At 41.7% G+C, this 15,325-nt stretch overlaps 1 protein-coding gene across 1 annotated transcript in view; it reads right to left on the bottom strand.

The window, feature by feature from the left end:
- Nucleotides 1-489: 489 nt before the first annotated feature.
- Nucleotides 490-15,325, bottom strand: part of LOC311113321 (bMERB domain-containing protein 1-like) — a gene marked incomplete at both ends in the record, with an annotated part of 30,317 nt that continues 15,481 nt past the window's right edge. The window contains 4 exons of the mRNA XM_084156543.1: nucleotides 490-605; nucleotides 1,040-1,104; nucleotides 1,897-2,017; nucleotides 8,908-8,981. Of these exons, the coding sequence (XP_084012669.1) occupies nucleotides 490-605; nucleotides 1,040-1,104; nucleotides 1,897-2,017; nucleotides 8,908-8,981 (376 nt within the window). The remainder of the gene's footprint in view (nucleotides 606-1,039; nucleotides 1,105-1,896; nucleotides 2,018-8,907; nucleotides 8,982-15,325) is intronic.

Here is a 15,325-nt window from a genome sequence, read left to right on the forward strand (position 1 = left end):
TCCTGCGCCTGACTCCTTCAAATCACTCACCACAGATACAGACGATGGAAGATCATTGCATGGGGGATGAACTTGATGGGGAGAGGGGACACTGGGTATAGAACCCAACTAGAAGTGCAGACAGGACTGGATCCCTAATGATGGAGAGAGAAGACAGAGCGGAATAGAAAAATTGAGGGAGGGGGTAGGGGGAGGGGGAGCGAGACACAAAGCGGGAGAGAGAGAGGGAGCGAGAGAGAGAACCAAAGGAGTGAAAGAGAAACAAACACAGCCCAGACGGGATGCGGCATAGACTGGGAGATAAAACACACAACAACACCATCAATCTCATCCTGGCGACATCCCCAACCTATCCTTGAACATTGTCCACTCGCTCGTTGTCTGTCTGTGCTTCAAGTGTTTCTCGGGTTGAAAAGCTGAAACTGTGATGCAACTGTGATGCAACAGGGCTTTATTTTGGCTCCATGGTAGGGCCCCTGAGGGCCCGGCCTACATGATGGAGCAGGTGAAGCCACAGCACTCCTTCAGCAGGGACAGGCCGGTTTTGGTGAAGGGGGACGAGGTCTGCTGGGCCCTGGATGTTAGCCGTCTGGCTGGAACCTGACCTGGGGAAGAGGAGGTGGAGTCAGTCAGAGGATATGGGGATATACCAGGTGGAGCACTGGTGATGCTGTAGTAGATCAGAAATAATGACATAATGACACACACATTCAGACTCACACACATGCATGCACACACACGCCTTCAGATGATATGATATGAGCAGAATACAAGCTGATGAAAATACATTTTGCTCAGTGGGGAGCCAGTGCAAAATTGCATACATTTTTGGGGGTGAAATCCATAATTTCAAATATAAATGCTTCAGTAGGGAAGAAAGAATTTAACAAGAAAGAGGCGCCAAACTATCCAAAGAAATCGTCATCAAATCAAGGTCACTGACTATTATCAAAGCGAATACTTAAACGTTGAGACATACGATTGAGCATTTGAATGGAAAATAATAACACTCACTATGACGCACTATGACTACACGCACCTTTCTTCTTCAAGTTTTTGGGGAACTTGGACTGGAGGAAATCAGCCATTTCTTTGTCTTCCTCCCTTTCCCTGTAGAGGAGGAGAGAAAGTGGGATGAGTGGAACTTTAAATGTTACATTTCTGTCTGTTCCAGCAAGCGATGACTCAGACTCCATATCCTCAGGCCCTGTCTTCTCCCTGGGTGTCTTCACATGCCTCAAAAACAATCAATTATTCCCTCGTCACTTCCTGCTTCTCAACACCCAGAATGGGTGCACATCTGTTTTCTGTGTATTTTAGTGTAGGGGACAATGTGCTGCGAAACCCTGCATCCCACTGTACATGCACAAGTTTGTTAGGGTAAACGAGTTTGTTAGGGTAAATACGTTTGTTACGCCCCCCCCCCCCCCCCCCCCCCCCCCCCCTTCTCAGAACGGAGGGGGAGGGCGTAACAAACGTATTTACCCTAACAAACTCGTTTACCCTAACAAACTTGTGCATGTACAGTGGGATGCAGGGTTTCGCAGCACATTGTCCCCTACACTAAAATACACAGAAAACAGATGTTTTATTCCAACAGTAAGAACATCTGAGAATGTAGATGTTCCCTGTGGTTTGTATTTAACTGAGTCGAAGGCTTGTATTTCTGACAGGATGTAATTGGCGACCAAACCAATAAGGGAGGGGGTCAAGACAGATGGAACAGAGTTGTGTAACAGAGGTGGTTCAGAACCACGTTGCCGTGATGAGTAACCTGGTCTGAGACCTGATGACTTACTGTACGTTGGCACCCCAAGGTAATGCCTAGACTTTAGCTCAGAGGGCTAACAGTGTTCTGGTGGGCATGAGACCTGGTTTCGAACCTCAGTCGATCACACTTGCCTTAGCCTCTCAAACTCCACGTCGTCAACAAGGAAATCTCTGGTCTCTACCAGCTTGTGGATCTGCTGGAGAAGTTCTTCCTCTTTCTGTCTGTCCTCGTTGGACTTGTCATTGTCTGTAACAGAAAATATGTTATGACGATCAGGGGTTAAAGTGAGATTTTGTCAGTGGTGGATTTCAAACTGCTGCCACATTCAGGGTCTTTTTCATGATGATTTGACCAATAAAATCGGGCATTTATTTGATCTCTAGACCCCTAACGTTAACCCCTAACCCATCTTATGGTGATAGGAGCTTGTTCTCCCACCAATTTAACCAACCACTGTTGACAATGGATATATACATATATACACAGATATATATAGAGTTGAAGTCGGAAGTTAACATAAACTTAGGTTGGAGTCATTAAAACTTGTTTTTCAAACACTCCACAAATGTCTTGTTAACAAATGATAGTTTTGGCAAGTCGGTTAGGACATCTACTTTGTGCATGACACAATTAATTTCTCCAACAACTGTTTACAGACAGATTATTTCACTTATAATTCACTGTATCACAATTCCAGTTGGTCGGAAGTTTACATACACTAAGTTGACTGTGCCTTTAAACAGCTTGGAAAATTCCAGAAAATGATGTCATGGCTTTAGAAGCTTCTGATAGGCTAATTGACATGATTTGAGTCAATTGGAGGTGTACCTGTGGATGTATTTCAAGGCCTACCTTCAAACTCAGTGCCTCTTTGCTTGACATCATGCGAAAATCAAAAGAAATCAGCCAAGACCTCAGAAAAAAAATTGTAGACCTCCACAAGTCTGGTTCATTGTTGGGAGCAATTTCCAAACGCCTGAAGGTACCACGTTCATCTGTACAAACAATAGTACGCAAGTATAAACACCATGGGACCATGCAGCCGGCATACCGCTCAGGAAGGAGACGCATTCTGTCTCCTAGAGATGAATGTACTTTGGTGCGAAAAGTGCAAATCAATCCCAGAACAACAACAAAGGAACTTGTGAAGATGCTGGAGGAAACAGGTACAAAAGTATCTATATCCACAGTAAAACGAGTCCTATATTGACATAACCTGAAAGGCCGCTCAGCAAGGAAGAAGCTACTGCTCCAAAACTGCCATAAAAAAGCCAGACTACGGTTTGCAACTGTACATGGGGACAAAGATCGTACTTTTTGGAGAAATGTCCTCTGGTCTGATGAAACAAAAATAGAACTGTTTGTCCATAATGACCATTGTTATGTTTGGAGGAAAAAGGGTAGGCTTGCAAGCCAAAGAACACCATCCAAACCGTGAAGCACGGGTGTGGCAGCATCATGCTTTAGGGGTGCTTTGCTGCAGGAGGGACTGGTGCACTTCACAAAATAGATGGCATCATGAGGAAGGATAATTATGTGGATATATTGATGTAACATCTCAAGACATAAGTCAGGAAGTTAAAGCTTGGTCGCAAATGGGTCTTCCAAATAAACCATGACCCCAAGCATACTTCCAAAGTTGTGGCAAAATGGCTTAAGGACAACAAAGTCAAGGTATTGGAGTGGCCATCACAAAGCCCTGACCTCAATCCTATAGAAAATGTGTGGGCAGAACTGAAAAAACATGTGCGAGCAAGGAGGCCTACAAACCTGACTCAGTTACACCAGCTCTGTCAGGAGGAATGGGCCAAAATTCACCCAACTTATTGTGGGAAGCTTGTGGAAGGCTACCCGAAACGTTTGACCCAAGTTCAACAATTTAAAGGCAATGCTACCAAATACTAATTGAGTGTATGTAAACATCTGACCCACTGGGAATGTGATGAAATAAATAAAAGCTGAAATAAATCATTCTCTCTACTATTATTCTGACATGTCACATTCTTAAAATAAAGTGGTGATCCTAACTGACCTAAGACAGGGAATTTTTACTAGGATTAAATGTCAGGAATTGTGAAAACTGAGTTTAAATGTATTTGGCTAAGGTGTATGTAAACTTCCGACTTCAACTGTATATATAAAGTGTGGGAAAAAGGTATTTGATCCCCTGCTGATTTTGTACGTTTGCCCACTGACAAAGAAATGATCAGTCTATAATTTTAATGGTAGGTTTATTTGAACAGTGAGAGACAGAATAACAACAAAAAAATCCAGAAAAACGAATGTCAAAAATGTTATAAATTGATTTGCATTTTAATGAGGGAAATAAGTATTTGACCCCTCTGCAAAACATGACTTAGTACTTGGTGGCAAAACCCTTGTTGACAATCACAGAGGTCAGACATTTCTTGTAGTTGGCCACCAGGTTTGCACACATCTCAGGAGGGATTTTGTTCCACTCCTCTTTGCAGATCTTCTCCAAGTCATTAAGGTTTCGAGGCTGACGTTTGGCAACTCGAACCTTCAGCTCCCTCCACAGATTTTCTATGGGATTAAGGTCTGGAGACTGGCTTTTTTTTTTTTACCCAGGAAATATCACATTTACATTAGTATTCAGATCCTTTACTCAGTACTTTGTTGAAGCACCTTTGGCAGCAATTACAGTCTCAAGTCTTCTTGTGTATGACACTACAAGCTTGGCACACCTGTATTTGGGGAGACTCTCCCATTCTTCTCTGCAGATCCTCTCAAGCTCTGTCAGGTTGGATGGGGAACGTCTCTGCACAGTAATTTTCAGGTCTCTCTAGAGATGTTCGGTTAGGTTCAAGTCTGGGCTCTGGCTGGGCCACTCAAGGACATTCAGAGACTTGTCCCGAAGCCACTCCTGCATTGTCTTGGCTGTGTGCTTAGGATTGTTGTCCTGTTGGAAGGTAAACCTTCACCCCAGTCTGAGGGCCTGAGAGCTCTGGAGCAGGTTTTCAGCAAGGATCTCTCTGTACTTTGCTCCGTTCATCTTTCCCTCAATCCTGACTAGTCTTCCAGTCCCTGCCGCTGAAAAACATCCCCACAGCATGATGCTGCCACCACCATGCTTCACCGTAGGGATGGTGCCAGGTTTCCTCCAGACGTGACAGTTGGCATTCAGGCCAAAGAGTTCAATCTTGGTTTCATAAGACCAGAGAATCTTGTTTCTCATGGTCTGAGAGTCCTTTAGGTGCCTTTTGGCAAACTCCAAGCCAGCTGTCATGTTCCTTTTACTGAGGAGTTGCTTCCATCTGGCCACTCTACCATAAAAGCCTGATTGGTGAAGTGCTGCAGAGATGTTTGTCACCCTGGAAGGTTCTCCCATCTCCACAGAGGAACTCAGCAGCTCTGTCAGAGTGACCATCGGGTTCTTGGTCACCTCCCTGACCAAGGTCCTTCTCCCCCGATTGCTCAGTTTGGCCGTGCGGCCAGCTCTAGGAAGAGTCTTGGGCGGTTCCAAACTTCTTCCATTTAAGAATGATGGAGGCCACTGTATTCTTGGGGACCTTCAATGCTGCAGAAATGTTTTGGTACCCTTCCCCAGATCTGTGCCTCAACACAATCCTGTCTTGGAGCTCTACGGACAATTCCTTCGACCTCATGGCTTGATTTTTGCTCTGACATGCACTGTCAACTGTGGGACCTTATATAGACAGATGTTTGCCTTATCAAATCATGTCCAATCAATTGAATTTACCACAGGTGGACTCCAATCAAGTTGTAGAAACATCTCAAGGTTGATCAATGGAAACAGGATGTACCTGAGCTCAATTTTGAGTCTCATAGCAAAGGGTCTGAATACTTATGTAAATAAGGTATTTCTAAAAACCTGTTTTCGCTTTGTCATTATGGGGTATTGTGTGTAGATTGATGAGGGAAAAATTTAGTTTAATCCATTTTAGAATAAGGCTGTAACGTAACAAAATGTGGAAAAGGGGAAGGGGTCTGAATACTTTCTGAATGTACTGTATATAGCTGATGTCTGTGTTACTGTAGCCTGCACATCTTCCTTTTTTTTTTACATCTGTCCCAAATCCTGTTGTGCCTGTGTGGCTCAGTTGGTAGAGCATGGTGCTTGCAATGGCAGGGTTGTGGGTTCGATTCCCATGGGGGACCAGGGCCCAGATTCACAAAACACTTCTTACTCCAAAACTTAAGAAGCCTCTTAAGAAAAAAAATAAGAAGCTCATCCAATAGTTTGTAAGTGCAATTCTTCAACAATATCTTAAGATTGAATGATTTTCTTAAGAACTTCTCCAATTTCTTCTTACTAATTTCATAACTATCTTGTTAAGATGTTTGTTGCTAGTCAACCGATTTAGCTAGCTATCTAGCTAACAATGGTAATCATGTTAGCATATTTCATCTGAGATTACTGTTCTAAAACATATTCTTGGTTTTAAAATAATCAATTCTGAAACTTTCAGATTAAGTTTGTGAGTGAATTAAACATGTTCAATTGCTTTCATGAGCGTATTCTCTCACTGCCCTGAGTTTAAGACAAGGGTTTAGCTACCTTGGTATTAAGAACATTTCCAAGAACAAATCCAATAACTTTATTTTCAATAATCACATTTCTTCTTAACCTTTTGCTTAAAGAGAAACAAATAATGCAATAACATTTCCAATAACCTTTTTCAGGAATAGCAACTTTGCTTAACTCTCTTTATAAGTCTATAGATAAGGAAGAAATGGCAGTTAAAAAGACATTTCTTCTTATGAAAGTTTTGTGAATCTGGGCCCAGTATGGAGAACAAAATGTATGAAATGAATGCACTCCCTACTGTAAGAGCGCCTGCTAAATTACATAAATGTAGAAATGTAACCCAGCAACATTCATTTTGCTGTAAAATTCTATTTGCTTCCATTTCGTTTCAACATGTTTGTGTTTTCTTGGCAAGTTATTTACATTATGTGTCAATCCTAAGTACATCTGTGCTCCCATTTGCCCATGTTTCTTGGAGATCCTTTGAATGGTAACGTTTTGTGATACTCTCAACTCATTATGTGGTATTAGCACATTCATAACTTTTACTAAGGTGTCTGTGCACACTCTATTCAGGCATATGGTTATGACAACCATCATTCTATTCAATGTAATAATGTGACACAGAGATTAGTAAATTACATTACACCCTGTTATAACATCTGGTATGTATACTCTTATGTAGCATGTAATAACATATGACATAAGTTGTCATGCAGACTGTATAATAATAGTTGTTTTTAACCGTTGACAGAGCATATGACAACAGGATGCAAAGTCATTTTTAAAACCAATTATAACCAGTTTTATAACATCTCATGCCGTGACTCATAACTAATTACAATTACTTTTGACAGCTTATGACAAATGTTATAAAGGCTTTGTGAATGCATGTGTAAGGACACCTACAGTAAAGTGTTACCAAATAATTATTAAGTGAGGTCAGTAGTCCCTTCACCATGCACAAAATGTAATAGCTGTATAATTTGTACACAATTATACATATTATGCTTCAGAAGAGCAGTCCTGTGAAGTGATACTGTATACATTATCATAACAGAAGAGATCAAACCACCCTTTAAACAATTGTTCCCTATTAAAATGGAATACTCTACTGAAATATATCCACTGTCAACAGGGCTTAAATCGGTGGTAGAACAAACTCAATATATGACAACAGGATGATCAGTCATTTTTAAAACCAATTAATGCTGATAATGGGCCTCTGTACGCCTATGTAGATATTCCATAGAAAATAAGCAGTTTCCAGCTACAATAGCCATTTACAACATTTACAATGTCTACACTGTATTTCTGATCAATTTGATGTGATTTTAATGGACAAGAAAATTGCTTTTCTTTCGAAAACAAGGATATTTCTAAGTGACCCCAAACTTTTGAACGGTAGTGTACACCTGTTCTGAAAGGCCCGAGAGTCTGCAACACCATTAAGCAAGGGGCACCACCAAGCAAGCGGCACCATGAAGACCAAGGAGCTCTCCAAACAGGTCAGGGACAAAGTTGTGGAGAAGTACAGATCAGGGTTGGGTTATTTAAAAAAATCAGAAACTTTGAACATCCCACGGAGCACCATTAAATCCATTATAATGGAAATGGAAAGAATATGGCACCACAACAAACCTGCCAAGAGAGGGCCGCCCACCAAATCTCACGGCCCAGGCAAGGAGGGCACTAATCAGAGAGGCAACAAAGAGACTAAAGATAAACCTGAAGGAGCTGCAAAGCTCCACAGCAGAGATTGGAGTATCTGTCCATAGGACTCTACAAAGTATTGACTTTGGGGGGGTGAATAGCTATGCTCGCTCAAGTTCTGTTTTTTTTGTCTTATTTCTTGTTTGTTTCACAAGAAAAAATATTTTGCATCTTCAAAGTGGTAGGCATGTTGTGTAAATCAAATGATACAAACCCCCAAAAATCAATTTTAATTCCAGGTTGTAAGGCAACAAAATAGTAAAAATGCCAAGGGGGGTGAATACTTTCGCAAGCCACTGTATACCACACCCCCTCTGGCCTTAATACAGCTGTTATAAGGCTTTATGAATGCATGGATAAGGACACCTACAGTAAAATGTTACCAATTATTTTACAGCACTTACAACCCATGAAAAATCTGAAATCAGAAAATCCACAACAATTTACACATATCACAGGATACAAAGACAATGTCTGTTTCATTAAGCACAAATTAATTTACCCTGCGTGAGAAAGGCCCCACATGGCCCCAGCAGCAGAGTATGAAAGATAGGTATCATTTCTCGAGAAGTGTTTATGCTTATGACATAACGCCACTTCCTGGTTCTGTGTGTACTCTGAATCTGTAGAGGGTGTGGTGTTGGACAGAGGTCAGGAAGAGATTGTCTGTCCAATCAGAGGCAATGTTTATTGCCATTGATGGCAAGTTTTACAGTATGTCTGGAATGTAACCCTCTACAATCCATTGTACCTTAGTCTGCAGTTCAAGACCTCTCAGTAGTGGACCTCTCCATCCAAAACACTATTCTCATACTCATTAACCTAACTAAAGCGAAGAAAACAATATACAAAAATAAAAATAATAATAATATATAAATAATAGTTGGGCACACAACGTAAACATGGATTATACCTGGTAACGACACCAGCTTCTGGAGCTCCTTCTTGAGTCGAGTGATTTCCTTACACAGCTGAATGTCATCCATCCTAAAGACAAACATTTCATTATTTAAAAACCCTGCATTATTCAGAATGATTCAGCAAATGGTCCAATCTAAGTTTACATGTCATTTTTTAAAAATGTTTAGTCATTTAGCAGACACTCTAATCCAGAGCGATTTACAGTAGTGAGTGTATACATTTTTGATACCGGTAACCCAGTATCACAGCATCACAGTTGGGTAGCTGAGCCTACAGACATCCATCACTGTCAGCTAACTGAGAGCCTCAACTCTCTACCTGTCATTGTACTCTACCAATACCATTACTGCCTCAGAGCAGCCAGCCTCACATCTCTCACACACCCTATCTGATGTTATTTAATGTTAATGGTAGAAAGTCCCTAGACATTAGCTACAGATGTAGAATAACATGATGATGTTTTAGAAAGGCTCTCTGTGTCCAACCCGGTCTCATGTCCCCCTCCCCATCTGACCAACATGCACATGGTTCCTCTCTCAATTAAATTCAAATAATCTCTCTCTCTCTCTCTCTCTCTCTACCCACCCCTTAGTGAGTGCATACATTTTCATACTGGCCTCCCTTCTATTCTATTGACCAGATTGCATAGCGGAGAAGGTACGGTGGGATTCGAAATGGTCGGTGATCTGTTTGTTAACTTGGCTTTCAAATACTTTCGAAAGGCAGGGCAGGATGGATATAGGTCTGTAACAGTTTGGATCTAGAGTGTCACCCCCTTTGAAGAGGGGGATGACCGCGGCAGATTTCCAATCTCTGGGGATCTCAGACGATACGAAAGAGAATACAACAATATAACATCTATAGAAGAGACAGGAATGCTTATGGGGAGGTGTTGTTATATATATATACAGTTGAAGTGGGAAGTTTACATACACTTAGGTTGGAGTCATTCAAACTCGTTTTTCAACCACTCCACAAATTTCTTCTTAATAAACTATAGTTTTGGCAAGTTGGTTAGGACATCTACTTTGTTTATGACACAAGTAATTTTTCCAACAATTGTTTACAGACAGATTATTTCACTTACAATTCACTGTATCACAATTCCAGTGGGTCAGAAGTTTACATACACTAAGTTGACTGTGCCTTTAAACAGCTTGGAAAATTCCAGAATATTATGTCATGGCTTTAGAAGCTTCTGATAGGCTAATTGACATCATTTGAGTCAGTTGGAGGTGTACCTGTGGATGTATTTCAAGGCCTACCTTCAAACTCAGTGCCTCTTTGCTTTACATCAAGGGAAAATCAAAAGAAATCAGCCAAGACCTCAGAAAAGAAATTGTAGACCTCCACAAGTCTGGTTCATCCTTGGGAGCAATTTCCAAACACCTGAAGGTACCACGTTCATCGGTACAAACAATAATACGCAAGTATAAACACCATGGGACCACGCAGCCGTCATACCGCTCAGGAAGGAGACGCATTCTGTCTCCTAGAGATGAACGTTCTTTGGTGCGAAAAGTGCAAATCAATCCCAGAACAAAAGCAAAGGACCTTGTGAAGATGCTGGAGGAAACAGGTACAAAAGTATCTATATCCACAGTAAAACGAGTCCTATATCGACATAACATGAAAGGCCGCTCAGCAAGGAAGAAGCCACTGCTCCAAAACCGCTATAAAAAGCCAGACTACGGTTTGCAACTGCACATTGGGACTTTTTGGAGAAATGTCCTCTGGTCTGATGAAACAAAAATAGAACTGTTTGGCCATAATGACCATCGTTATGTTTGGAAGAAACAGGGCAAGGCTTGCAAGGCGAAGAACACCATCCCAACCGTGAAGCACGGGGGTGGCAGCATCATGCTGTGAGGGTGCTTTGCTGCAGGAGGGACTGGTGCACTTCACAAAATACAGTGGGGAAAAAAAGTATTTAGTCAGCCACCAATTGTGCAAGTTCTCCCACTTAAATGTTTTTTCATCATAGGTACACGTCAACTATGACAGACAAAATGAGAAAAAAAAATCAAGAAAATCACATTGTAGGATTTTTTATGAATTTATTTGCAAATTATGGTGGAAAATAAGTATTTGGTCAATAACTAAAGTTTTTCAATACTTTGTTATATACCCTTTGTTGGCAATGACACAGGTCAAACGTTTTCTGTAAGTCTTCACAAGGTTTTCACACACTGTTGCTGGTATTTTGGCCCATTCCTCCATGCAGATCTCCTCTAGATCAGTGATGTTTTGGGGCTGTCGCTGGGCAACACGGACTTTCAACTCCCTCCAAAGATGTTCTATGGGGTTGAGATTTGGAGACTGGCTAGGCCACTCCAGGACCTTGAAATGCTTCTTACGAAGCCACTCCTTCGTTGCCCGGGCGGTGTGTTTGGGATCATTGTCATGCTGAAAGACCCAGCCACGTTTCATCTTCAATGCCCCCACTAAAAATCTCACGATACATGGCCCCATTCATTCTTTCCTTTACACGGATCAGTCGTCCTGGTCCCTTTGCAGAAAAACAGCCCCAAAGCATGATGTTTCCACCCCCATGCTTCACAGTAGGTATGGTGTTCTTTGGATGCAACTCAGCATTCTTTGTCCTCCAAACACGACGAGTTGAGTTTTTACCAAAAAGTTCTATTTTGGTTTCATCTGACCATATGACATTCTCCCAATCCTCTTCTGGATCATCCACATGCACTCTAGCAAACTTCAGACGGGCCTGGACATGTACTGGCTTAAGCAGGGATTTGAGTCCCTGGCAGCGTAGTGTGTTACTGATGGTAGGCTTTGTTACTTTGGTCCCAGCTCTCTGCAGGTCATTCACTAGGTCCCCCCTTGTGGTTCTGGGATTTTTGCTCACTGTTCTTGTGATCATTTTGAACCCACGGGGTGAGATCTTGCGTGGAGCCCCAGATCGAGGGAGATTATCAGTGGTCTTGTATGTCTTCCATTTCCTAATAATTGCTCCCACAGTTGATTTCTTCAAACCAAGCTGCTTACCTATTGCAGATTCAGTCTTCCCAGCCTGGTGCAGGTCTACAATTTTGGTTCTGGTGTCCTTTGACAGCTCTTTGGTTTTGGCCATAGTGGAGTTTGGAGTGTGACTGTTTGAGGTTGTGGACAGGTGTCTTTTATACTGATAACAAGTTCAAACAGGTGCCATTAATACAGGTAACGAGTGGAGGACAGAGGAGCCTCTTAAAGAAGAAGTTACAGGTCTGTGAGAGCCAGAAATCTTGCTTGTTTGTAGGTGACCAAATACTTATTTTCCACCATAATTTGCAAATAAATTCATTAAAAATCCTACAATGTGATTTTCTGGAATTTTATTTCTCAATTTGTCTGTCATAGTTGACGTGTACCTATGATGAAAATTACAGGCCTCTCTCATCTTTTTAAGTGGGAGAACTTGCACAATTGGAGGCTGACTAAATACTTTTTTTCCCCACTGTAGATGGCATCATGAGGAAGGAAAAGTATGTAGATATATTGAAAAAACATCTCAAGACATCAGGCAGGAAGTTAAAGCTTGGTCGCAAATGGGTCTCCCAAATGGACAATGACCCCAAGTATACTTCCAAAGTTGTGGCAAAATGGCTTAAGAACAACAAAGTCTAGGTATTGGAGTGGCCATCACAAAGCCCTGACCTCAATCCTATAGAACATTTGTGGGCAGAACTGAAAAAGCGTGTGCAAGCAAGGAGGCCTACAAACCTGACTCAGTTACACCAGCTCTGTCAGGAGGAATGGGCCAAAATTCACCCAACTTATTGTGGGAAGCTTGTGGAAGGCTACCCGAAACATTTGCCCCAAGTTAAACAATTTAAAGGCAATGCTACCAAATACTAATTGAGTGTATGTAAACTTCTGACCCATTGGGAATGTGATGAAATAAATAAAAGCTGAAATAAATCATTCTCTCTACTTTTATTCTGACATTTCACATTCTTAAAATAAAGTGGTGATCCTAACTGACCTAAGACAGGGAATTTTTACTAGGATTAAATGTCAGGAATTGTGATAAACTGAGTTTAAATGTATTTGGCTAAGGTGTATGTAAACTTCCGATTTCAACTGTATATACACACACACTATCAGTCAAAAGTTTGGACACACCTACTCATTCAAGGGTTTTTCTTTATTTTCACTATTTTACATTGTAGAATAATAGTGAAGTCATCAAAACTATGAAATAACACATATGGAATCATGTAGTAGCCAAAAAAGTTTTAAACAAATCAAAATATATTTTATATTTGAGATTCTTCAAATAGCCACCCTTTGCCTTGATGACAGCTTTGCACACTCTCAACTAGCTTCAGAAGAAGAGACCTGCTTGGGCCAAGAAACACGAGCAATGGACATTAGACTGGCGGAAATGTGTCCTTTGGTCTGGAGTCCAAATGTGAGATTTTTGGTTCCAACCATCGTGGCTTTGTGAGACGCGGTGTGGGTGAACGGATGATCTCCGCATGTGTATTTCCCACCGTAAAGCATGGAGGAGGAGGTGTTATGGTGTGGGGGTGCTTTGCTGGTGACACTGTCTGTGATTTATTTAGAATTCAAGGCACACTTAACCAGCATGGCTACTACAGCATTCTGCAGCGATACGCCATCCCATCTGGATTGGGTTTAGTGGGATTATCATTTGTTTTTCAACAGGACAATGACCCAACACACCTCCAGGCTGTGTAAGGGCTATTTTACCAAGAAGGAGAGTGATGGATTGCTGCATCAGATGACCTGGCCTCCATAATCCCCCGACCTCAACCCAATTGAGATGGTTTGGGATGAGTCGGATGGCAGAGTGAAGGAAAAGCAGCCAACAAGTGCTAAGCATATGTGGGAACTCCTTCAAGAATGTTGGAAAAACATCCCAGGTGAAGCTGGTTGAGAGAATGCCAAGAGTGTGCAAAGCAGTCATCAAGGCAAAGGGTGTCTATTTGAAGAATAGAAAATAGAAAAAATATTTTGATTTGTTTAACACTTTTTGGGTTACTACATGATTCCATATGTGTTATTTCATAGTTTTGATGTCTTCACTATTATTCTACAATGTAGAAAATAGTGGAAATAATTAAAAACCCTTGAATGAGTAGGTGTGTCCAAACTTTTGACTGGTACTGTATATATATACATACAGTATGCAGTGCATTCAGAAAGTATTCAGACCCCTTGACTTTTTCCTAATTTTGTTACGTTACAGCCTTATTCTAAAATGTATTACATCTTTTTTTTCCCTCATCAGTCTAGACACAATACCCCATAATGACAAAGCAAAAAATGGGTTTCAGTATTGTTTGCAAATGTATTAAAAAATAATAAACTGAAATATCACATTTACATTAGTTTTCTGACCCTTTACTCAATACTTTGTTAAAGCACATTTGGCAGCGATTACAGCCTTGAGTCTTCTTGGTTATGATGCTACAAGCTTGGCACACCTGTATTTGGGGAGTTTCTCTATTCTTCTCTGCAGATCCTCTCAAGCTCTGTCAGGTTGGATGGGGAGCGTCGCTGCACAGCTATTTTCAGGTCTCTCCAGAGATGTTTGATCGGGTTCAAGTCCGGGCTCTGGCTGGGCCACTCAAGGACATTCAGAGACTTGTCCCGCTGTGTGCTTAGGGTCGCTGTCATGTTGGAAGGTGAAACTTCGGTCCAGAGCGCTCTGGAGCAGGTTTTCATCAAGGATCTCTCTGTACTTTGCTCTGTTCATCTTTCCTTCATCCCTGCTGCTGAAAAAACATCCCCACAGCATGATGCTGCCACCACCATGTTTCACCGTAGGGATGGTGCCAGGTTTCCTCCAGACGTGACGCTTGGCATTCAGGCCAAAGAGTTCAATCTTGGTTTCATCAGACCAGAGAATCTTGTTTCTCATGGTCTGAGAGTCTTCATGTGCCTTTTGGCAAACTCCAAGCGGGCTGTCATGTGCATTTTACTGAAGAACTCTGGAGGTCTTTCAGAGTGACCATCGGGTTCTTGGTCACCTCCCTGACCAAGGCCCCTCTCTCGCGATTTCTCATTTTGGCCGGGTGGCCAGCTCTAGTAAGAGTCTTGGTGGTTCCAAACTTCTTCCATTTAAGAATGATGGAGGCCACTGTGTTCTTAGAGAACGTCAATGCTGCAGACATTTTTTGGTACTTTTCCTCAAATCTGTGCCTCGACACAATCTTATCTCGGAGCTCTACGAACAATTCCTTTGACCTCATGGCTTGGTTTTTGCTCTGACATGCACTGTCAACTGTGGGACCTTAAATAGACAGGTGTGTGCCTTTCCAAATCATGTCCAATTACCACAGGTGGACTCCAATCAAGTTGTAGAAACAGCTCAAGGATGATCAATGGAAACAGGATGCACCTGAGCTTAATTTTGAGTCTCATAGCAAAGGGTCTGAATACTT

Source organism: Coregonus lavaretus (assembly GCF_964263955.1).
Source record: "Coregonus lavaretus genome assembly, chromosome: 40".
Taxonomy (NCBI): domain Eukaryota; kingdom Metazoa; phylum Chordata; class Actinopteri; order Salmoniformes; family Salmonidae; genus Coregonus; species Coregonus lavaretus.